The sequence below is a fragment of the Anopheles nili genome, chromosome 2 (genome assembly GCF_943737925.1).
Source record: "Anopheles nili chromosome 2, idAnoNiliSN_F5_01, whole genome shotgun sequence".
NCBI lineage: Eukaryota > Metazoa > Arthropoda > Insecta > Diptera > Culicidae > Anopheles > Anopheles nili.
Genome location: NC_071291.1, coordinates 48611568 through 48633170, shown reverse-complemented (window position 1 = coordinate 48633170; position 21603 = coordinate 48611568). Strand labels below are relative to the sequence as shown.

At 35.3% G+C, this 21603-nt stretch overlaps 5 protein-coding genes across 5 annotated transcripts; 4 read left to right on the top strand and 1 right to left on the bottom strand.

The window, feature by feature from the left end:
- Window positions 1-21: 21 nt before the first annotated feature.
- LOC128731873 (DNA-directed RNA polymerase II subunit RPB3) lies at window positions 22-1014 on the bottom strand. Its single transcript, XM_053825024.1, has 3 exons — window positions 894-1014; window positions 259-821; window positions 22-194 (listed from the first exon to the last, which is right to left on the bottom strand). Exons 1-3 carry the CDS (start codon window positions 977-979, stop codon window positions 22-24), a joined length of 822 nt encoding a protein of 273 aa, XP_053680999.1. The 5' UTR covers window positions 980-1014.
- Window positions 1015-1135: 121 nt separating this feature from the next.
- Window positions 1136-4854, top strand: LOC128731616 (snRNA-activating protein complex subunit 1). Its single transcript, XM_053824749.1, has 4 exons — window positions 1136-1269; window positions 1335-1816; window positions 4286-4667; window positions 4732-4854. The coding sequence occupies exons 1-4, from the start codon at window positions 1136-1138 to the stop codon at window positions 4754-4756; spliced, it is 1023 nt and encodes a 340-aa protein (XP_053680724.1). The 3' UTR covers window positions 4757-4854.
- LOC128731617 (ER membrane protein complex subunit 8/9 homolog) lies at window positions 3267-4095 on the top strand. Its single transcript, XM_053824750.1, has 2 exons — window positions 3267-3455; window positions 3530-4095. Exons 1-2 carry the CDS (start codon window positions 3267-3269, stop codon window positions 3929-3931), a joined length of 591 nt encoding a protein of 196 aa, XP_053680725.1. The 3' UTR covers window positions 3932-4095.
- A 2650-nt stretch (window positions 4855-7504) lies between the features above and the next one.
- Window positions 7505-9594, top strand: LOC128724874 (spondin-2). The gene is made up of 4 exons (XM_053818599.1): window positions 7505-7733; window positions 8555-8832; window positions 8914-9135; window positions 9207-9594. Exons 1-4 carry the CDS (start codon window positions 7505-7507, stop codon window positions 9531-9533), a joined length of 1056 nt encoding a protein of 351 aa, XP_053674574.1. The 3' UTR covers window positions 9534-9594.
- Window positions 9595-12059: 2465 nt separating this feature from the next.
- Window positions 12060-20723, top strand: LOC128724863 (uncharacterized). Its single transcript, XM_053818588.1, has 4 exons — window positions 12060-12080; window positions 17998-18131; window positions 18284-20433; window positions 20497-20723. The coding sequence occupies exons 1-4, from the start codon at window positions 12060-12062 to the stop codon at window positions 20721-20723; spliced, it is 2532 nt and encodes an 843-aa protein (XP_053674563.1).
- The last annotated feature ends 880 nt before the right edge of the window (window positions 20724-21603 follow it).

The window sequence follows — 21603 nt, the reverse complement described above, 5'->3', positions numbered from 1 at the left end:
CAATGACAATTCACGCTAGAATTAGATAGCAAGCACATCCGTTTCGTGACTTAATTGAGTCTGCAAATTAGAGAGTTTGTTTTTAAGCACTTGGACTCCCATCAGTACGATGTTCTCTGGTTTAAGGGCCCCAGAAGATTCAACATTGAAAAAGAATTTATTTGGTTTCAATTCCCAATTATAGTCTGCTTCGTCTATAAATTTTAGAACAATCATTAAAATGGGTTAAAATTGCATCAAACTTTTCGAAGTACTTACACTTGTCATCATCCAACTCGGTATGCTCAGATTTTGGCCATTCATCTGGTTTAGGATAAAGTGTATGCCTCATAGCGTTATCAGGATCGTATTCGAAGCTAACCCCACATGTAGGGTTCCATTTGGCATGTTCTTTTCCAAACCCTTTTTTTGCATATGCTTTCAGTTTCAATTCTTGTCCTTTTCGCAATTTGATTATTAAGATTTCATCCGTCCCCTCGCCGTATTCATTTTCTTCATCGTCTCTATGCCTGGATGTTACCGGTAATACACGAGGATCGCTAGATTTTAGGTCAGCCGTTGTAACATGGCGAGTATGTTCTTCATTGCATTTAACATCAAGGGTGAATTCGACACTACACTCACTGCAAAAATCTAAACAGGGACAATCTCGACTGTACTGCATACGGTCTACTACTTCATCTGAAATGAGAGGTATTAAGCCAACACGATGTGCCAAGAATTCATCAGCTAGAACGGTGGTGTTAGATTCTAATTGAACCCAATCAATTGCTAACGTTGGGGTTTCTGCGATAAAAACTCGTCGTAAACTGTTTGCGACACTGAAAAAAAAACATGTAACGCACATCAGCATCAAGTGTGTTATTTACTGAACAGCCTTTGTAAATAGATACCTTAATTCAGTGTCTTCCACGATGAATTTCACATTTTCATCAGTAAGTTCCGATATGGTTACAGAAGGTTGGTTAGCGTACGGCATTTTTATGGACGATTGTTGTAGTCTTCGGCTGGTAATAAAGCATGAAGCGTACGCTTGATGTTTGGTATAAAACTCTGCATGACGTTTAGAAGACCGGTTAGAAAAGCAACTGACATACATTTTTCACTGGGCAAAACAAATTAAACGTAAACAACCATGGCCAGTGTGATATCAAACGGGTTTCGAGAGGATTGTTCAGAGTTTTTGGGTGATTTCGCGAAGTTGGGGATACCAGATTATAAGACTTTCTGTAAAGAATGGAAACGATCCAATATGCAGTACATATTTTAGTAAGTTATTGTACGTTAAGTCCATACATTTTATTTCCAACAATGTGGCATTGTTTTGTTTTCAGTGGGCGCAACAGCGACGTGGAAATGGCGGAATTTATATCGGAGGTTTTTTACACAGTGAAAAAGTTTTTTTTCAACTGCAAAGACCCATTGGAACGTATCGGGGCTTTTTATCTCCTTTATACGCTCTATTTTAAGCAGCCATTATTCATGTTTTGTAAGATACGTCTGACATTATTGGAATGGAAAATTATGAAGAATTTTGCAAAAATTCCTTACAATGATCAACAATTGCATCAAGTTACGGTTATATTTTGGAAGCTGTTTAAATCGGATGCATTCCGGTTTGTGCAGGATGAATTGGAACAAGGATTTGATAGATTTTTTCATAAATACGCGAGTAATAGTTTCGATACCGTCGGTTCGTTTAGAACAAATAAGGATTTGGAAAAAGAGCTTCAAAGTTTAACATCTTCTAGTGGACTAATGAATGCGACGGAAATTCTTGAAATGGGTTATAACGAAATGAAGGAGGCACTTGATGGTAAGATAATTTATTTTTGATTTATATATTTCAAGTCCAAATCTATTATAATGTAGCTGTCAACTAAGTCAACTAGGACAACTATCTAGAACCTATGCTCGCGAATCATTGATATCAAATCAACTGAAAATTACGTCACTCGTGTATTATTCAGATCTTTTTTATCCTGAATCTGATCTTTTTTATCCTGAATTAAGAAGTGCTTCTATATAAACTCCTTATCATTTGAAGAAAAAACTGTTTAAATTAACCATGTAGGCTTATATATCCACCAGAAGCTTTTAGCATAGAACTTCTTTGTCGGGAATTCTGAAAAATAGCAAAATAGCAACATCGAGAGCAAACAAAAGGATTTTTTACATCGATTTGGAGTTTTCCATTTACATATAGCATTTAGCTTTTCATTTAATTCGAATGCATAGTGCCGAGGTGCTCTCCTGCCATATACAATAATTTTTCACGTTCCTCTGTTGCAAAGCTTTGGTGATGAAGCGCCATGCGCCTAGTGTTTTTTTGAAACGACAAACATTGTATCAAGCAATGCCGGTGTTTTGCGTGCTGTGCATACTTCTTCTTTATCAAGGTTTTACCACGGTACGATGCAAGAGGTCAGCTTCTTGGGCCCTCCTGTATTACTCCGTGTTTGGGAAAGTATCTCGTCAACCTTAGTTGTTTGCAGGGACGGCAACTATCGGCCATATGTCCTATGCTTTGCATACATATTTTAACTTGAACTACTTCCTGCAAAAATGATTGTCAAGGACATGTTTAATATGAAAATCTTGTATGTTCAAGCATGTGTAGTGAATGTTCCAATATTTAAACAGTGAATGGAATCATTCAAATCAAAAATTTCTCACGTTATCCGTCCTATCTAACGCAAGAGTATGCGAAACGATGCACTCTGTGAAATGCTGTTTCGGTGAGTATTAGTTGCGATTTTTCTTGTAACAATGGTGCATTCTTTTGTAAAGTAGATGTATCCATCTTGAATAGATGGTATTAAATGGCATATAATGAAAATTGTAATTTATAATATCAGAGGAAAAATATTCTGAAGATTCAAATATTCAAACATTCAGTGGAAAAAATTCAAATATTCAGAGAAAAAATATATGATAAAAATGTAATTTATAATATCAGAGGAAAATTCTCTATGATATTAATTTTTAATGTTGTAAGAGGTTAAAACTCCGAGAATAGTATAGTAGAGCCTATAATATTATGGAGCTATTTACATAAGTTTGAATGTCTACTTTTCAAAAGTATTTTTATTTTTCCAAAATCTAAAGAAAGTCTTTATCCTAGTGAGTGACCATTGTGCGATTGTAATGTAGGTTATTATTTATTTCTAATTTTCACTTGGTTGACTTGATGCATGAACTGTCAATTATGGTGTGATAGAAAACAAACTTCCACAAAAGGTTCTTGCATATCGTTTATTCTGAAAATGTCCGACATAATTTTCGATGGCCGTGCATATTGTAAAATAATGCTGCACGCTGCAAAATATCCTCACTTAGCAGTAAATGGATTGTTGCTCGCAGAAAATGGTAAGCCCAGTGTGATTGTAGATGCGGTTCCTTTATTCCATCAGTGTTTGCATGTGTCACCCATGGCGGAAGTAGCATTAATTCAGGTGAGTTGTATTAATTGTTAGGTCTTATAGAAATTTAAAAACTTACTAGTTTTTCTGCAATGAAAATGTTGTAGGTGGAGTCCAAAGCAGTTAAGAAAAATCAACAGATTGTGGGATATTATGTTGGATGTGAGAATTTCTATGATAACCATTTCGACCGAGCACCGGGAATTCGCATTGCGGACAAAATTGCTGAACAATGTTCCGATGCTTGTGTGGCAGTAATCGATAATCGTGCTGTTTCGATTGAAATGCGTTACCCTGCATTAAAAGTGTGGCAACATCGAGACCGTTGGTCAAAAGCCAAATGTATTGTGAGAAATGAAACGGATACGTTTGATACCGTATCGTGCCTGCTACAACGCGGCGCTGCGAAGGAGTTGAATGATTATGACAATTATCTAGACAATACCCAAAATGATTGGGATAATACCCATTTGAATGGCGATTTGAAACAATTACTAGCAATGTATTAGTAGATCATTATCAGCATACCAAATATGTTTGAAATATATGTATCCAAAACATTGTGTAAGCATTTTTGGTTTATTTTGGTATTATGGATTATTTAGTACTGGTTTAGTATCAATGAGAATTGAATTAAAAGTCATCCTGTATATGTAAAATATGTATTTTGAAACATTCCAAGAAATCGAATAAATGGTGTTGATTTATATGTTCCAACAAATGGAATAATTTTTTTGTTCTTTGAAACTCATTACGAAGTAAAGAAACAAATGTATTTTCAAATAGCTATAATTTGTTTTTTTTTGTTGTGTGATGTTCGGAATATGTACATCTACTTTATGATATTTTTATGTTTAATCCAGATGGAGAATGGTCATCTAACGATTCGATTGGTGGTGATAAATTACCTCAATCAAATTTAATGGGAAACCTACGTAATGACATCAATTCTCTGCTTGAAATGTTGGGCAGCATCGAACATCCGACAATTTCTCAAGCAAACCCCCAGGGAACCATTGTAGGTGAGGCTGATTCCATGGGGGCCAAGCGTTATTCGTTACGTAGAAAAGCATACACCCAAGCTGTAAAAAAAAAGGTATATCGTATCACCGGGCGTGACAGCCCACAATCTGATGAAGTTGATGATGATGTACCAGCAGAAAAATCAGTTGTTGGTGCACCTGGAGCTAAAGAATCTAAACGTAGAGGTTTTAGAAACATTCGTCGAAAAACATCTAACCTCAGGTGAATTCTTTCTTTTATTTTGTGGAAACACGTGGTAACGCTCGTTTATTCTATATCATTCCAGTGACAACGATGCGGAAGATGATTAGATAAGAAAACATTAAATTCTTATGTTGTATGGAACTATTTTCAAATACATAAGCATTCTGCTCTAAAGTTATGTGAAAAGAAATAATTTATTCAAGGATGTTAATATTATGTATCAATTTTTTTGATAAACAAACTAATGTTGTTTTTATTGTATGAGGTTAATAAAGACATATTTAATAATTATTATAAAAAATGCAAACTAAGCATGGTTGGTAAATCCATGCCATAAACTGTGAAAGAATTGAACATACTTCTTCCTTTGTACCCTAACCGAATTGGCCCTTCACCGATTGGTAGCTATCAATCAGCGTTTCCATGGTTGCATCTCATGCGAGAATCATCAAGCACATTCGGATTGATTGTGTTATTTGAATAGGTAATTGAGTTAAAAACGGACCTACAATCGCTTCGTTACCATTCTGAGGAACTAACTTAACATCTGGCTTCAAAATTTATATTATTACCCTTCACACTATTCCATACCGCATTCTTCGATGTATTCCTTTTTACAAAGTATGTCTCAATCGGTACTTCTGCATTGGCAGTTAGCTTTATTTTAGTCACAAATATAATATGTACTTTATTGTGTACTCTTTATACAATAATGAAAAATACACAGGCTGGGATTGGTGAATGGCATTGGGTGTGGGTCACAGGTAGTCAGTATTTCTGGTTTTTCCTACAATCAAGAGCGCACATCTCGTTTCTATACTCAATTTGCTTCTTGAAAATGTATATAGCTAGGGTTGAATAAATTGTATGCTGTTGTTGGCGGAATCGTGCTCGTGGAGGCAATTGCAAAGTTTTTAAAGTTGGTGCGAGAATATAATATTGAATCTGAACAGTTGAGTAGATTCTGTATAGCATAGATGATCTGAAGACGTTGATATGTTGTCAGACGTCAAAGCTGTGTGAATAAGTTGAAAATAATTTGCATTAGATTTTGGATACTGAATCAGTTGTGCAGAACCTATTTTTTCTCTTGACGGTAGCTTTGATCAGAATCGGATGACCATTCATGAACAGAACGTACTACGCTCAAGGGTCGAATGAAAAGTGTTGTAATTCGTATCGATTTATTATAATATTCATGTTGTAGGAAAGTAAACACTGCATGCCTAGATAACATTGGTTAAGAAAAAGAAAAAAAGAATGAGATCTAAAAGAGAAAGAAAGAGAGAGAGAAAAGGAGAGCGAGCAAGAGAGAGAGAGAGAGAGAGAGAGAAAAAAAATAAAGATAGAAATGGTAAAGGGGGGGAGGAATGGGATTTATGGTATAGAGCAGGGGTCTCCAAACTTTTTTGATGGCGGGCCGCATTGAGTGGAATAGTCGCAGCTGAGGGCCAATCATAGTTCATCTCTGCAAAAATAATATTGGACTCTGAACTGAAATTACTCTTAATGCATTGCGTAATGGTGCTACACAAAAGATTAGAAATAGTTCCCAGAAACAATGTGTGTTTTTCTGAAAAGTGTTATAGTTGTTAACAAAATAATGGTAAGAAATCAAAATTCAACCGAAAGCTTTGCGGGCCTCGCGGGCCGTAGTTTGGAGACCCCTGGTATAGAGAAATAGATCGTACATGCATCGAACATTTCGATACTGGGAGATATTGCATAGCAAGACAGATAAGACATGAAGATCATCAATAAGGAACAGGAAACAATAAATTCATCCATTGAATTTATTGAATGGCAAACTTTTTGCATTTTCGTCCATCACATAAAAAGTGATTGATAATATTCAAACGATGCCGGACAAGTATGGAATGGCACAGGAGATATACGGAGAGAAGTGAATGATTGTAGATGATCGTGCGAGACATTTTGCCGCGCCAGCGCATCGTTTCATGGTGATACAGCGCGTTCGCTGGTCAATCCGCGCTTTATATATATCGTTTTAGTTTTTTTAATGCTTTTGTCAGTGGGAGTAAAAGAGAGCTGGTTGAAATCGTGCTATGGAGAGACTGAATATTGTGCATATGGTTTATAAATAACGAAATCGTACGTTATGAGTATAGATCGTCGTACCACGCAAATACAATGAGTGGGGGAGTTCAGCAAAAGGATTTTTTTGAAGATCAACTGGATGAAAAGCAGACCGGTCAGACAGTCTTTCAGTGGATTTTGTGCCCGATGGGTAGCATAAAATTTGCAGTGCGTAAAATTTACAGAAACAGCTGTCATAGACCCACTCATATAATTTCATGTATATATATATATATATATATATATATATATATATATATATATATATGTATATATATATATATATATATATATATATATATATATATATATATATATATATATATATATATATATATTTATATATATATAAGACATTTCTTTTATCACTCGTTTTTGAACTATTGTCGGTTAGATCCTACATTGCCACCACTGCACGTAAAGTATCCTCATGCCTAGGTATAGAATAGTGTGGAAAGGATTGATTACCCAATCATCGTGTTGATCGATCGTTCCTCCAGTAGAGAGCCGCACACTTGAGTTTCAGCACACTTGGGCACAAAAGGTGAAAACGAGTCTGCACGTTTTTTCCTCCCATGCGTGAACCTGAGTTTCTTTAAACGCATTTGTTGTACACGACACTCCTTCCGTCCGCAGTTGTAGCTGGTTTGCGCGGATCCGGATTGCCTCTGCAGTGCTCATAGTTTTACACAATTACACTGGGCTGCGATTGAAACGAAGTTAGTTGTGTTCGAAATAAAGTAAAGCACATCTCGAAAATGCTTCACGTCAAACTGGTCCTTCTGCTCTCAATGGTGGCTTTTTCCGTCCAAATGGGCATGGTTGTTGGTGATCCCATCGAACTAACCGTTTTCTCCAATGAAAGTTGTCATCAGACGGAGATACTTGTTTTCTACCGAATCAAGCTGGTGACCAGCTGGTCGAAAATACTGTTTCCCAAACAGTATCCAGAATTTAGACCACCGCCACACTGGAGTATGACATTTGGTATGTATTTCGTTATTTGAAACAAAAGCCATTTATTATGTGTAATTTATAAAACATTGTATAAAAGAAGTTCAATTAGTGGATTTTAAATCCATAAGATAAAAGAAAGTGAATGTAAACCCTTGACGATCCTTGGTTAATTATTAAACTTGCGGTCCGTGGTTTGTTATAACTTAAATAATCAATATTTAATATACCTCGCCTCTCACTTCATTTACTATATTTGATGTTTTAATTTAAAAAATGCAACACACTCTTACACATTGAGTACTGACTATTTAAGTGTATTAGTCGTTTGTAATATTTATCTACTTATATATGAATTAGGCATGAATTACTATATTCATTTTAGAATACAAAAAAAAGACTCGAATCTAAGGCAATACTATTGTCGAGAGTATTGAGATTGACGCTGATTCAATAATAGATTCCGTTGTTTGTTCGGTAGAGTCACATAGAATCGAATACAGCCCAGCTTACCGAACTTCCTTTAGGAAAGAAGAACCTCTATAGTTCTAAACCATATTTAATGAAATAATCTGAACATAAAATAGACTACATCTTGCGTTGACCAGTGTAACGAAATCAGAATAAAATATAGACCTTTTGTGGATCGAAATAGACCCACGGACCGTTCATATCTTAAGAAATGTTCGATGCATTAATTCTTGTCTTTTAAGTAGTGAACTGTAGATCGGACTTAGGATATTTACATGTAGTTTAATTCAGTGCAAATCTTGAACTTCATGTTGTGTTAATCGGGTTTCGTATAATAGTGATGATCTTGAATTGTACACTACTTTTCATTTTACAAAATATAGGTCAAACACATAACGATAGCTTTCGATTGTTTGAGATAAACCATCCGGCCTCGATACCGGTGGCAACATTCGCTGAAACGGGCCAATCAGCACCGTTGGAAGAAATGTTATCACTGCAGCAGGATATTTTATTCGACGAATTTCGACTCCCTAAGATTCGTAAAGGCAAAGGAGAAAGCGAAGCTACCTTCTTCGTTGACGGAAAACATTCAAGTGTGTCTTTCATAACAAAAATTGTCCCATCGCCAGATTGGTTTGTTGGAATGGACTCATTCGATGTACGTGCATATAAGACTTAAGAAATTTAAAAATGAATTCAATACACATGAATAATTTGCTTTTGATTGATAAAACTGTAGCTATGTTCACGAGGAAGGTGGTTGGAGAAGGCAACCGTTCCGCTTCATCCCCTTGACGCAGGGACTAGCAGTGGACTTACTTTTACTTCACCAAAGTGGCCAACGAATCCTCGCGGAGTGGTGGAACGGATTACTGCTAGGTATCCCCTTCATTTTGCAAGTAGCTTTTTTTATCCAGAAATTAAACATCTTCCACCGATTGCTCATGCGACGTTCATCAAGGTAAAATTGCGCCTTTGCAGAAAAGTCAATCATCAAAAGATAAAGTTATATATTGTTTCCATTGCCTGTAGGTGAAAGAATATATCAATCAGAACAACGTTCACAAAAAGGTGAAAAAATTGAAGTACAAACAGAGATCAAAATTGCTAAACAAAATCCATCAAAAAGCTTCTAAAGGAGATTCTAATGAAACACAACCGGAAAAAGATTGTCGTGTGAGTCCCTGGTCTTCTTGGAGTCCTTGTAGCAAAACATGTGGACTTGGTAAACGAAATCGTACTCGCAGCGTCGTTCATATTCAACGCGTGGGTGGAGTCGAATGCCCTGCACTAGTAGAAACACAATGGTGTGGTTCAGCACGCCAATGCTCTGAGATTGACAATTACTTCAAATGGTGATGATGGTTGATAATAAATATGCCAGATAGAATTCATGGATAAATCCCTGTTTTGTTTATGTTAGATATGGTGCACTGTTTTAGAATACACACAAACAAACACACACACATGTATATATATATATATATATATATATATATATATATATATATATATATATATATATATATTTATTTATTTATTTATATATGTGTGTACATGCGAATATATAATGCGAATATACATATTTACGAGTGTGATGTTCATTACTATTTATAAAGCTTGATCGTATACTCAAAATATTATATACAATATGCCGTTTGCACATGAAACAACATTCGAAACGTCAATGCAGATGTGATGAAGTAGTGGAAATCTAAACTGATTTATTATTTTAACCAGTCAAACTGCACTTCTCAATTCCAAGACGCAGCCATGCAATGAAGTAGATGGTGTTGTTCGCACATCCAGGCGTTTGTTTCGAATAATCGAAAGCGCTAGAAACACTCTACATTAAAAACTTTGAAAATTGGATTAATTTTGTGGTTGATGGTTTGTAGCTGATAGCTTGGTAACCTTGTTTATTTTAATTAAAAAAGATATTAAATAATTATAAATAATATTCATATATATATAGAATCTTAACAGCGCATAAAAAATGTATTAAAATAATATTAATGATATATTTTGCAAAAAATCTATTTTACATTAAATTAATGCTATTGCAATGTCGTTTGTGCAATAATCAAGGCTTAATGATTCCTATGTCTGCAATTCATACTACCGGTCTGCAATACATACGACACGTATGCTTATTGTGACCAAATCTGTATTTGTTCCGCATTGGAAACGGTTAGCATTCCATATAAGGATATTGAAATATCTTCGATTCATGGCCCAACATTTGATTTGTCATGATACACGAGACGGTGTGGTTATATTTTCTTAAACCGTCGAGGATGTTATATATCTGCACATACTGGTCTGGGAAGAAGGAAGCAAGATATTGACGTGCAGTATGTGACACGTCGCGTGCAATGTAAACTCTCAACTGGATTGGTTGCGTGCTATCAGTAATTATTATCACGTAATTATCAATCTTTACGTCCCAAACTGGTTGAACTGCTTCAAACGGAAGATTCAGGTGGTGTTGTGAGAAAATATGTGGAAAGCATTTATTTCTTCCTCAATCTACTTTCCGAGCAAGGCATTGATTTGAATGATAAAATCTGTTCCGGTTTTTTTTCTGTTCCTGTTTGTACGATTGCGGAAAAAATGGACAAACTAATCATTTTTTTAAATTTTAAATTTTAATTTTTATTTAGTTTAACACAAGCATAGCTTTTAAAATCGAAAAGTTCTTCAGTTTTCCATAGTTTCTCTTGAGCAATCTTAGTTGTAAAATATGCTTTATTTTATTTGCGATGATTAACATTTCTGATGTCGAATATTGAACTAAATTTTCTCAAGAGCTCTATGTTTTGATTGTTGCTTTAACAAAAAATTGAAAGTAAACTGCGAGAACAGTTCACCGTGTCAAAACTGGTTTTAAACGGAACTTAATCAAAACCTTTAGCTTTCTCTATGTGCCTCACCAATATGGGTTTCGTTGCATCGATGTAATCCGCTAGGTGATTTGGTTACATAATCGATCCAGTTACACAAAAATAGTGAAATCAGTTACAAACCATTAATGGCAATTATTTACATTTCTACAGTTTTGAGTGCAAGGGCTTCAAAAAATAAATAAAGTTTTGTATATACAGCCATTGATTTGAACTACGTGCTGGTTTCATTCATGTTGTCATATGAAATGCATTCTTCACTCGCGTCCAGGTCCTCATAACCCTGTCATTTCTCATTTCTGGCTTTAAGAAAATGTCATATTATCGTAGTCTCCGTTATTTATTATGTTAATTTCCAACTCATTTTTTACATTATTGTCTGATTCTTAATTTTGTTTTGCATATGCTATTGTAGCATAAAAAAATTTTCGTTTTTCTTATATTTCGCTAAGCGATCGGTACTTATGATTCACACAATTATGATATCGTAAAACGAATGGGTAAACGATTATGATCGTAAAAATTTGTGCATCAGGTCGTGTAGCGAAATGAACCGGTTTCATGATGTTTTTTGTCTGCACTCTGGATGCGAAATGATTTTGAAAAGTGAGAGTGACCTAGTAGTAATCGATTTTAGCGGAACCTTTTAGTAATAAGGATCATTAAAAATTATGCGAAAGAAAGCACCTTACACAAGTCACTTTTTTTCATTGTGGTCTTTAGAGCTGTTTTAATGTAAAAGCAGTTATTCGCATTTGGTGTAATGGAGAAAACATACGGAATGGCGTTCCGTTACTCTTTGTATACTTTAATCTACAAACATATTATTTTATTATACATGGAAAATGCTCTATTATACATGGAAAATGCGAATGTCATTAACTATCAAGACTATCAATGATATCATCATTATCTTTAACTTTTTACGTTTTCCTTCTAAATCGTCGCTTACAGATTTTCATTTGATCCTGTAAAATTCAACATGCCTAAACCGGATGTTGAGGTAAGTTGTACAATTCGCGTGCCTAATAGCAATATACGGTGAACCAGTAATACTATTAGAGCAATGATTTGCTTCCTCTTCGAATCCGGATCTTCTCGGATGGCCTTTTCACGATTTCGTGCCTTTTCGCTGGGCATTACAACTTTTAACTAAGCATGTGAGTAACCAAATTTTAGTTATTGTATAAATATGTTTCTTGCTTTTTCTATAAGCTCTATAATAATAGAAACTAATAATAACAATTTTACTGTATTAGTTAGTGAAAATTTGAAAAGTTATAATGTATAATAAATTTTAGTTAGTTGTTTTTTTTTTAAATTTAGCTCATGCTTAATTTTTGTAATTGGTTATTTGAACAGTTTTGTAGTATATGTTCTGAAAGTGCACTCTTTAGGAGTAAAAATATTATGCACAATCGAAGCTCATTTGTAAAAGCAAAATTACGATAAAAAGAAAAAGTATGGAATGATGAACAGTAGAAAAGAGATGTAAGAAATGAATAAATATGAAATGATGAGCTGCTTATATTACTTAGCTTGAAGCTAAAGAAGTCAAAAATGTCTAAGATTTGTTAAAAGAAAAATTTTAGGCTATGGGCTAGGCAATTGACTGCTTGGTCATTGATCTAAAGCTGTTTGCGACAAAATCATCTCGGTGAATGCAGTGGAACAGTAAACATGCTGCCAGCTATGTCGTACAACATAAATCTTCAGTTTGAACAAGCCGGCGCTAGCTGTAGATTACAATGGTGTGGAATTTACAACCTGTTTGGTAGTTTTACTTTCTTCTACCCTTGTGCTTTTTTTTGGGGTGTGGCCGGCTTTGTCGGACTTTTGTTTACAATTAAGCTGTATTTGTCGCTAGCTATTGCTTTAGCTTAATGTTTTTATGGTATAGACGCATATAGCTTTAGCTTAATGTCTTTATGGTATAGACCGTGGATCTTTTACATATCGTACTCTCTTTGTAGAATTACATGCTGTGATTTTTTATTCAGATCCTTCTTAAGAGATCGCTTTCACACATATTTGTTATATTATGGATATATGGCATGAAAATTGACTTTAAATACAACATACATACTATTTAGGTCTAGAAAAATAATACAGATATAGTTATACGAATGTCATTTTGCACAATGCAGTACTGTCCACCGACATATTGCGATTGTATTGCGTTTTTATACGCTGTCGATCTAGGTCTAGTATTTTGTTTTGTTTGGATCTGTGCAGGAATTTAACTCTTGCATCGCCGGACGGAAAATCGTGATTAACGAGAAACAGTTGCGTAATTCACTATTATTTTACCACGCATGATTAATGAGTCGATAAAACTGATCCATTTTTCCATTTCACCGCTTACGGAAGAAACTAAGAGATGGATGTGGGGAATAGTTAAGATGCGGGAGACCGGAGATTAGATTATGATGTAATCGTGTCGTGCCTCTGTGGGCACACTTTCCTTGAAAGTTCCCTGTAGCAGTTGGCAGGTTTTTACGAATAATCAGGACCGTAGCTAACAGCGTTGCTGCAGGTAGGTTCAGCAAATTCGAGCTTTCGTACATAATTTATGTCATTAACAACCGTGTAGTTAAAAAAATATATACATTTATTTTTTACATACTAGATGGAGTTTAAATAGTGGAACTAAAATATCAACTGGATTCGTTTGACATCTGAGCATTATTAACAGTTTGTCCTGGTTCTTAAATGAAGCATGATCTATTATTTTCTTTGTATATATAAATAATATTTTCATGTTAATTAATGCCTATTTTATAACTTTTGATCAGCTGGAAAAGAAAACAAACAGTTTAGAAACATATTTTGGGGCTGAATTGTTATTCCATTCGTTTACTTAATCGATAATTTTTTATTGAAATCAATGAAAGCTTATTGTTATATACACGAAAGAGTTGAAATTCACTGCAACTTCAAATGTGTTTTTCATATATCTTCTAGAGCTATCTCCCACTCTAAAACACCATGACTCGGAAATTCGCTTGCAGCAATTGCTAGTATCGCCAACACCGGCTGCTGGAAGGTTGGTTTCGAACGCTGTTTCATAAAAATCTTTCATTCTCTTCCTCTTTCGCTTTCTTGATGTATCTTTCACGAGCGTTCCCCAACGAAAAGAAATGTTAAAAATAGTGCAGCAGCGCGGTCTCGCGTTCATTTCATGAATAACCTTTGAAGTATCAACAGGTTCGTCAGCGTAGTTGTGTCTTTCAGCTTCCAGTTAATGAGAGGTGGAAGTAAATAGTCGCTGCAACGTGCACGAAGACTGAAAAAAGTGACTCGAGATTGCAACGCATTGAATACTGTGAGTCCGATCGCAACGCTGTGAAGCATAAACCGGATATATTGAAAGCAAACAGGAACTACAACGAAAAATACTATACAATTTTATTAAAATACCTTTTGCCTGGCGTTCGAAAAACGGTAGTCGTTGTTTCATGAGAAAATGTTTCTCAAGAAAAAAGTGTTTATGACAAATTAATTTGGACAACTCAATACTGAATGTTTCAGTGTTCTTTGATAAAAAATATCGCCGGATAGAAAATAAAATGTTTCAGTGGTTTTTTACATGTGCATTGATACCTTTTGCACGATGAAGTATTATTTCAAAAGTTGTAGGTTATGGTCGTTACAGGTGAAAATCGTGTGTCAAACAACAGAATTTTTGTAACATGTTGTAATGAGTGCCTGGCGCAGTGTTTGCAAATTGTTAAATTATAATAACGTTGTTTATTTTCCATATATTTTTTTTCTATATTTTAAACGTTAATAACAGTTCGTGCCGCATACTAAAATACTGATGTGAACCTCATGCCGCTGATCGGCAATTTAAAAAAGTGGGTGAAAACAGTTAAATTTTTAATATAGTTTGACATCAAACTGAACTGTACTTAACTGAAAAATGTATGCATGGAATGAAACTCCTTTCCTATTGAGTGCCTGATCAGGTTTAATGGTTAGCTTAGTGGTAAGTGTACTTTATGAATTGGCTCAATTTTATTTGAAACATTAAACAATATAAATTTAAAACATGCACCATTGTAGAATAGTAATAAACAATAAACACTACATCTGTGAAACAGTGGAATGTGTAGAAATTTTTTTTAATATAATTTAAAATGATTTGTTTGCAAGGCGCCGAGAATATGAACTCGTTTTTTATTTATTTATTGTTTATTTATTCGATTTTGTAATTGTTGGAATTTATAACTTTACGTTAGCACATAGCAATTAAAATAGATGTATTTTTTGTGGAATGGACATTTTCAACGTGGTGTTCAACATTTTTGTACAATAAACGATTCTATGTGTGAAATTGTTGTGTGTGAATTAGTGTATAAAAATTCTTTTTGTTATTGAGGCCATATAGCAATTATCAATTAACTCGGAGCTGAAAAATTAGCATCATAATTTATATGAATAATTTTGTGCATACAAGTTGTAAAAAATAAGACTTAGATAGAATGTAAAAAAAAAACAAAAAAAAATATTTCTTTTAATTTTGAAAGATTTGCGGACAATTTGTTTGATGCTATTCATATTCCTTTGTACAATAACTCCGAATTCATGTGATAATGCGATGATTGCGCAAGTTTCTCCTACAGTAAGTGATGGGGAAGTAGAAACGAGTGAGATGTGAGAGGTCTTTCTCTTTTCACTTTATGACCCTTGCATCCAAACGATTCACTATGGCGTTGAAAAGTAAAAGGTGTGACCTTCTAAATGAAAGTAAATTTTATCGTTGTAGCTTAGAGTCATGGGCGGTATACTGGACAGTTGATGGTTTTTTATGTTACACAATGGTGTGCTTATTTTCTACTTCGAAGAAGCAGGTTTTACTAGATTGGTAAAACGTTGGCATAAATGATTTTTTATATAAATTATATAAAGTGTATCCGAGTGCGATGTGTGGAATGGGTTAATAGAGTGTGCCAAAGGTTAGAATTTCCGTTCGATTAATAATCAAAATTCTTCCTGAAGTACAATTGAAAATACATTCACTATGTTCAGTCTGACGTAGGGGCAAATATGTGCTGTTCTTTTATATTTATTACAAGAAATTCGTGTTATCCTACTTCATAACACCCTACTGCTAAAGCTATTACGTAAACTTCTCGGTATATAGATTTAGAATACTTTTACCTAATCCATAATCCGTAATAACTGCAAAAATTTAGTTTTATTTTGAATGACCAAAATCAATGTTCCTCCAATGCTTGGCGATTTTTTGCTTTTACCTTATACGAGTTGAGAATAGTTCCAGAAAAGTAGTTTGATCGTTTTTTAAGAGAGTTGTTAGCTCGATAGCATCATTTGCCTCTAAAGCTCCAGAAAAGCTATCACGATTTTCTGTACGCAATATTGTGGCACATTAATAAGTAGAAAAACAACAAACCACACAGGCTTGCGCTTGTGGCTCATACATCAATAGTAAACGAAGTTTTCAAATTTTTGATAAACAAATCGAAGATAGCCTTCGTGTGAATTAAATTTTCTATGTCAACCCAGTGTTTTGGACAAAAATATCTTCTTTAATTGATTTTAAGGTGTTATTATCTATTGAATTAAGTTTTTAAGCATCGTCTGTGCTAGTCAAGGCTTTAACCAAACTCTAGTTTTAGTTCCGCAAGCTAATATATATTGGCATGCCTTGACATGCCTTGACATTTTAAGATTGGTTGCAATCGGCATGATTCTATTTTCAGTAGGCTCAATGGCATTACAACTTCAACTCAATTTAATACAATTCAATAACATCCGCATGGCAAAGACTCTAGAGAGAAATTAGTGTATCCTCTAAATTTTTCAACCTGTTTCTAAACATACCGAACGATTTTTTTAGTGTTTGCTGCTGTGTTGTAATCATAGGAGATTTTCCTTAACACCATCTGAGTAGAAACAGTACGATTAAATCGTGCGTTCTGTATCCTGCCTCCATTTTGTTTTGCACAAGTAGAATAAAAACACACTATTTGTACTTTGAATTTGATTTATCGCCTCATCACTTTCCCTAGTGTTGAAAATATCTATGGATTTTTTTTTGAGTTTTGTATCAAGATACATTATCTGGAGTAAAATACGGCAATGCAACCATTATGCATCTTTTATGTCATATACTGTACTTTTGTTATTATGATGTTCTTATGTTATTTCGTAGCTTTTAATGCATAATGGAGACTATATAATAAAAAAAGAAACCTAGAGAAGAGTGAATTAAGAAAGAAGAATATGCTTCAGATCAGAAAAGATTATGTTGATCTGATAGCTGAAAAACGTTCTGAAGATCTGTCCAAGTTGGCGTGTTAACAACGGTGAATAAACTAGATGATCGGTGAAAATTGATGGTGATTAGATGAAATGAGCGCTAATATGTTACAACATTTATTATATTTATTTGCAATGAACTGATAATGTTATATGGTAGAATATTATCGTGAGAACAGAATTGGCTGAGAACATATATGAAATGTGTTGTATTTGTAGCCACCAATACGTAAAAAAAGACAAAGCATACGATACAATAACAATATGACAAATTTTATACCTGGGAGGTTATTTGAGTTAATATCCATAAGCTCTACAAAATAATTTCATATTTTTCTATCTGTTTGTTTATTTTGTTACTATTTTAGTCACTAGACTACATTCCATAGCCTATACCAGCAACAGGATGCTGGTGGCATTAGCGGTGCTCTTTGCATTTGTGCTGAGATTAGAAGCTTTCGCTAAACCCAGTGGCAACAATGAACAGAATCAGACATATTTGGACAGCAGTACCAGTTTACAGGCACAACGCCATAAACAGTTAGTACTGCCTTCTATTATTCCTTCTGAACTGGTGAGATTACATTGGATTGTTTAAAAAAGTAAGGATAACAAAATCTTTTAATATTTTAAAGGTTTCAAATTCGGATAGTTCATCACACCAAGTGGTTCGATATCAACACTTGATCAATAATTCACCTAACAGCAACTATTTTGTATATTACACGGATAATATTGTTGACAATACGAAACAACATTTCATCGACAGGTAACTATTTTTTATTTTCTCCCATGTAAATATTAATATAATAATCTAACAAAATACGGTAGTACTACAGCATAATACATTATAATAATATTACAAAAATTGCAATAATAATTGAAATGATGTTATTTTTTTCATATTTGTACACATTTTAGTTACAGTTCACATAATAACGACCCAGTCCCTGAACTAGCTGCGTACAGTCCGAGCTCTATTCCTATCCAACTAGTTACACTAGTTCAATCGTCGATAGAAAATGCAGAAATACAACAGAAGCAGCAGTTTGAAACACAGTATCAAGAAATTGAAGAACATTTGAAGCTTGAGGATGACAAAAAGAATGGCAATGGAACGGTTATTCAAAATTTTGTTACTAGTTTTTCGAATTTAGTAAACGAAACTAGTGCCGCAGATATAGATAATGTTCAGGAAAGCATGGTTGAGGATAACAAGAATGTTATTGCATCAAATGTGCCGTTAGAAGACAGTTTAACGAATGAAAGTCGTCACATAATAAATAATGTGACGCTAGATAGTTTTGATAGCCCTATTATCGTCCGTGATAATGATGCCGCAGAATCAGAGGATATTCGTAGCCAGCATATTGGAAAAGGATTGTATAATAGATCGTCGTTAAAACAATTGAACGTAGAAATATTGGGAGATTCCGATGATCATAACAATGGACAGTTCTTGAAAGAGAAAACTATTTACACAAGCAAAGTGCCAACCGATCCTTGTGATAATGACGGCAATGGACATGGCGTGTTGATTACTAAACAAGTATATACTACAATCAAACCAGTAACGATAACACATCTTAGAGAATCAACAGCTGCGCGTTTAAACACAAGGTACGAGAAAACTCAACGAATTGAAATCGCCCCATCTACGACACCACGAAATATAGCAACTGGTATGCCCAGTCATAAGAACTCCGCATCACCTGGTTATCTGGCACCAATTCAAGCTGGTTTGCGCCTGTCTAACGATAATAAATCACATTCATTGGACGACTGTTTTGACGCGGTAGCCTCCTTGGACGAACACACTTTAGTTAAAGTACAAAAAAACAAAAACATTAAGAATATCTTGATAAATCAGGAATCGACAAAACTACCACAATTTGGTGCAAGAACTAAAACCGTGCAGCAACCTGTACATGTTGAAAAACCTATTGAAAGAATCGTTAAGCAGCCGCTGTTTATAGAAAAACCAGTGGAACGAATTATGAAGCAACCTATACATGTTGGGCAAGGTATTAAGCAGACTGTGCAGCAGCCTGTATACTTTGAGAAACAAGTCAATCGAATCATACCACAGCCGGTTTTAGTTGAAAAAGTAGTACCAATTGCTGTGGAAAGGATTGTAGAAAAACCTATCCACCATACTCATCATGTAGATCGACCGGTTCCGGTAGCGCACCATTTGGCAGTTCATGTTCCCGTAGCTAAAGTTATCGAGAAACCAGTGCCAGTCGAAAAAATAGTAACACACGAAGTAAAGGTTCCATATCCCGTAACGCACGTCGTTGATCGACCAGGAGCAGTGGAGAAGATTGTTGAAAAGCCTGTACTGGTTGAAGTTCCACGGTACGTTGATCGACCGTATCCTGTCGAGAAGGTGGTAGAACGTCCGTATCCAGTGGAAGTTCCTATTGAAAAGATTATCGAGAAGGTGGTTGATCGGCCGGTCGAAGTGGAGCGAGTTGTTGAAAAGCAAGTTCAGGTTCCAGTTCCAGTGACGGTGGAAAAGGTTGTTGAAAAGATTGTTAATCATCCAGTACCATATACAGTGGAAAAAATAATTGATCGACCATATCCTGTGGAAAAGATAGTTGAAAAAATTGTTGATAGACCCTTCCCCGTACAAGTTCCAGTCGAGGTTCCATTTCATGTGCCGGTTCATTATCCTGTTGAGGTTCCTATTGCCATTCCAATACCGTTTACAGTGGAAAAATATATAACGCTAACCGTACCCGAGCCGAAACCGACTCATTCAATTATTAAGACTGTTCACCATGAGCATATTGATTTGGGAAAGCTTTTGTTGCAAAAGAAGAAACATTTCGTTGATCACTTTTTCCCAAAATCTCAACGTCACCAAAAAGTTGCTGTGTTGGAGACACCGGCTAAGCATGTGTTCCAGACAAGTCGTCGTTTTCATCAAGGCGATTTGCATTTTGGAGCCTCTGTGTCATCTCCACTACTAGTTGATGATAATCATCTGAATATTCATTCACATTTCTTAACTGAAAACCCGAGTCCGGTGTTTGCTGTTCTTCCCCCCTCTAATGGTTACACTGGTAAATATAGTGCAACAAACGATTACTTACATGGATTAAACTTAATATTCTTGTTTACCACAGGAAACTTTGGCTACCTACACAATGAACCAATTGTAAAGGATGATTACGTAGGCCCGACACCATTGTTAGAGGATCACTGGGCAGTTAAGACCGATGTAAAGATTCGTCGAAGCCCTGGTTATGGCAAGAGTCTTCATATCGAGTATGGAGGATTTAAACCACCACTAGTACCCTCTGTGGAAATTGACGAGCATGGAATTCCAGTGCACAAAAATGATAGGATATAAGAAATATTGTAGCATATATTTCGTATTAAAATAGATAACTTTAGGTAGAGGATGCATATAACATTGTTGAACATGATGCTGCTATTGTCCTTTAGACTGGAATCGTTATATGTTTATTATTTATTGTTTTGTATGTTAATAAATGTTTAAAAAACTTTAATCACTGCAGTTTTTGGCAACCTGTATAAGAAAGTACGAAGTAATGGCCTGCGGCTTCGGTATAGTAGCACTTCAAGAGCGCTGGAACAGTGTGATGGAGCGGCCGTATTGTGAAGATTTCGATATGGCGAACCTGGTGATAGGTGAGATGCACAAGAGAGCGATGGGGTGGTAGCCAATCAGCAACAAAATGTTACAGACTACAAAGTCGAGGCCAGTTTTTCAACCTTGGCATTATTAATGTGCTCACCTTAGGAAAACCGATGTTAATAAGCAAAATTTCTAAGAGCAGTTAAGGAGTGCTAGGGCTGGACAATCGCTGCCCTGAACATGATGTGAAGAATGTCATGGGGAGCACCGCAGCACCGATATGTCGACTACATGACGCCTAACCAGAGAAAGCAGTGGATTGACGATGAGTGTCGAGAAATCTGCACAGCGTAGCCGCATGCTGCAGTGAGGAAAATCGACGATCGACCAAACCTTCACTCTTATCCAGATCCCCCAGAAATCACCAAATGATTAAAATTGTGCCGAGAGCACCAAATGTCAACGCTCCACCCCATCGCTCATCGACCTCAGTACCACAGTAGATACTTACGATACCATAGATACGATGGAGCTATGGAATACCATGCAGCATCACATTTTTTTTAAAGGCAATTATGGACGGGGTACAGTACGAATGCCGAATATACGGCCGGAACCATTTGAATCTCAC

Bases quoted from the DNA above. Each gene is read 5' to 3' on its own strand.
- LOC128731873 (XM_053825024.1), bottom strand. From the start codon at position 979: ATGCCGTACGCTAACCAACCTTCTGTAACCATATCGGAACTTACTGAT. The intron at 822-893 runs GTATCTATTTAC...TTTTTTTTTCAG, and splicing joins GTGGAAGACACTGAATTAAG to TGTCGCAAACAGTTTACGAC. The intron at 195-258 runs GTAAGTACTTCG...TAAAATTTATAG, and splicing joins CGAGTTGGATGATGACAAGT to ACGAAGCAGACTATAATTGG.
- LOC128731616 (XM_053824749.1), top strand. From the start codon at position 1,136: ATGGCCAGTGTGATATCAAACGGGTTTCGAGAGGATTGTTCAGAGTTT. The intron at 1,270-1,334 runs GTAAGTTATTGT...TTTTGTTTTCAG, and splicing joins AATATGCAGTACATATTTTA to TGGGCGCAACAGCGACGTGG. The intron at 4,668-4,731 runs GTGAATTCTTTC...ATATCATTCCAG, and splicing joins CGAAAAACATCTAACCTCAG to TGACAACGATGCGGAAGATG.
- LOC128724874 (XM_053818599.1), top strand. From the start codon at position 7,505: ATGCTTCACGTCAAACTGGTCCTTCTGCTCTCAATGGTGGCTTTTTCC. The intron at 7,734-8,554 runs GTATGTATTTCG...TACAAAATATAG, and splicing joins ACACTGGAGTATGACATTTG to GTCAAACACATAACGATAGC. The intron at 9,136-9,206 runs GTAAAATTGCGC...CATTGCCTGTAG, and splicing joins CTCATGCGACGTTCATCAAG to GTGAAAGAATATATCAATCA.
- LOC128731617 (XM_053824750.1), top strand. From the start codon at position 3,267: ATGTCCGACATAATTTTCGATGGCCGTGCATATTGTAAAATAATGCTG. The intron at 3,456-3,529 runs GTGAGTTGTATT...AAAATGTTGTAG, and splicing joins CGGAAGTAGCATTAATTCAG to GTGGAGTCCAAAGCAGTTAA.
- LOC128724863 (XM_053818588.1), top strand. From the start codon at position 12,060: ATGCCTAAACCGGATGTTGAG. The intron at 12,081-17,997 runs GTAAGTTGTACA...AATATTTTAAAG, and splicing joins TGCCTAAACCGGATGTTGAG to GTTTCAAATTCGGATAGTTC. The intron at 18,132-18,283 runs GTAACTATTTTT...TACACATTTTAG, and splicing joins AAACAACATTTCATCGACAG to TTACAGTTCACATAATAACG.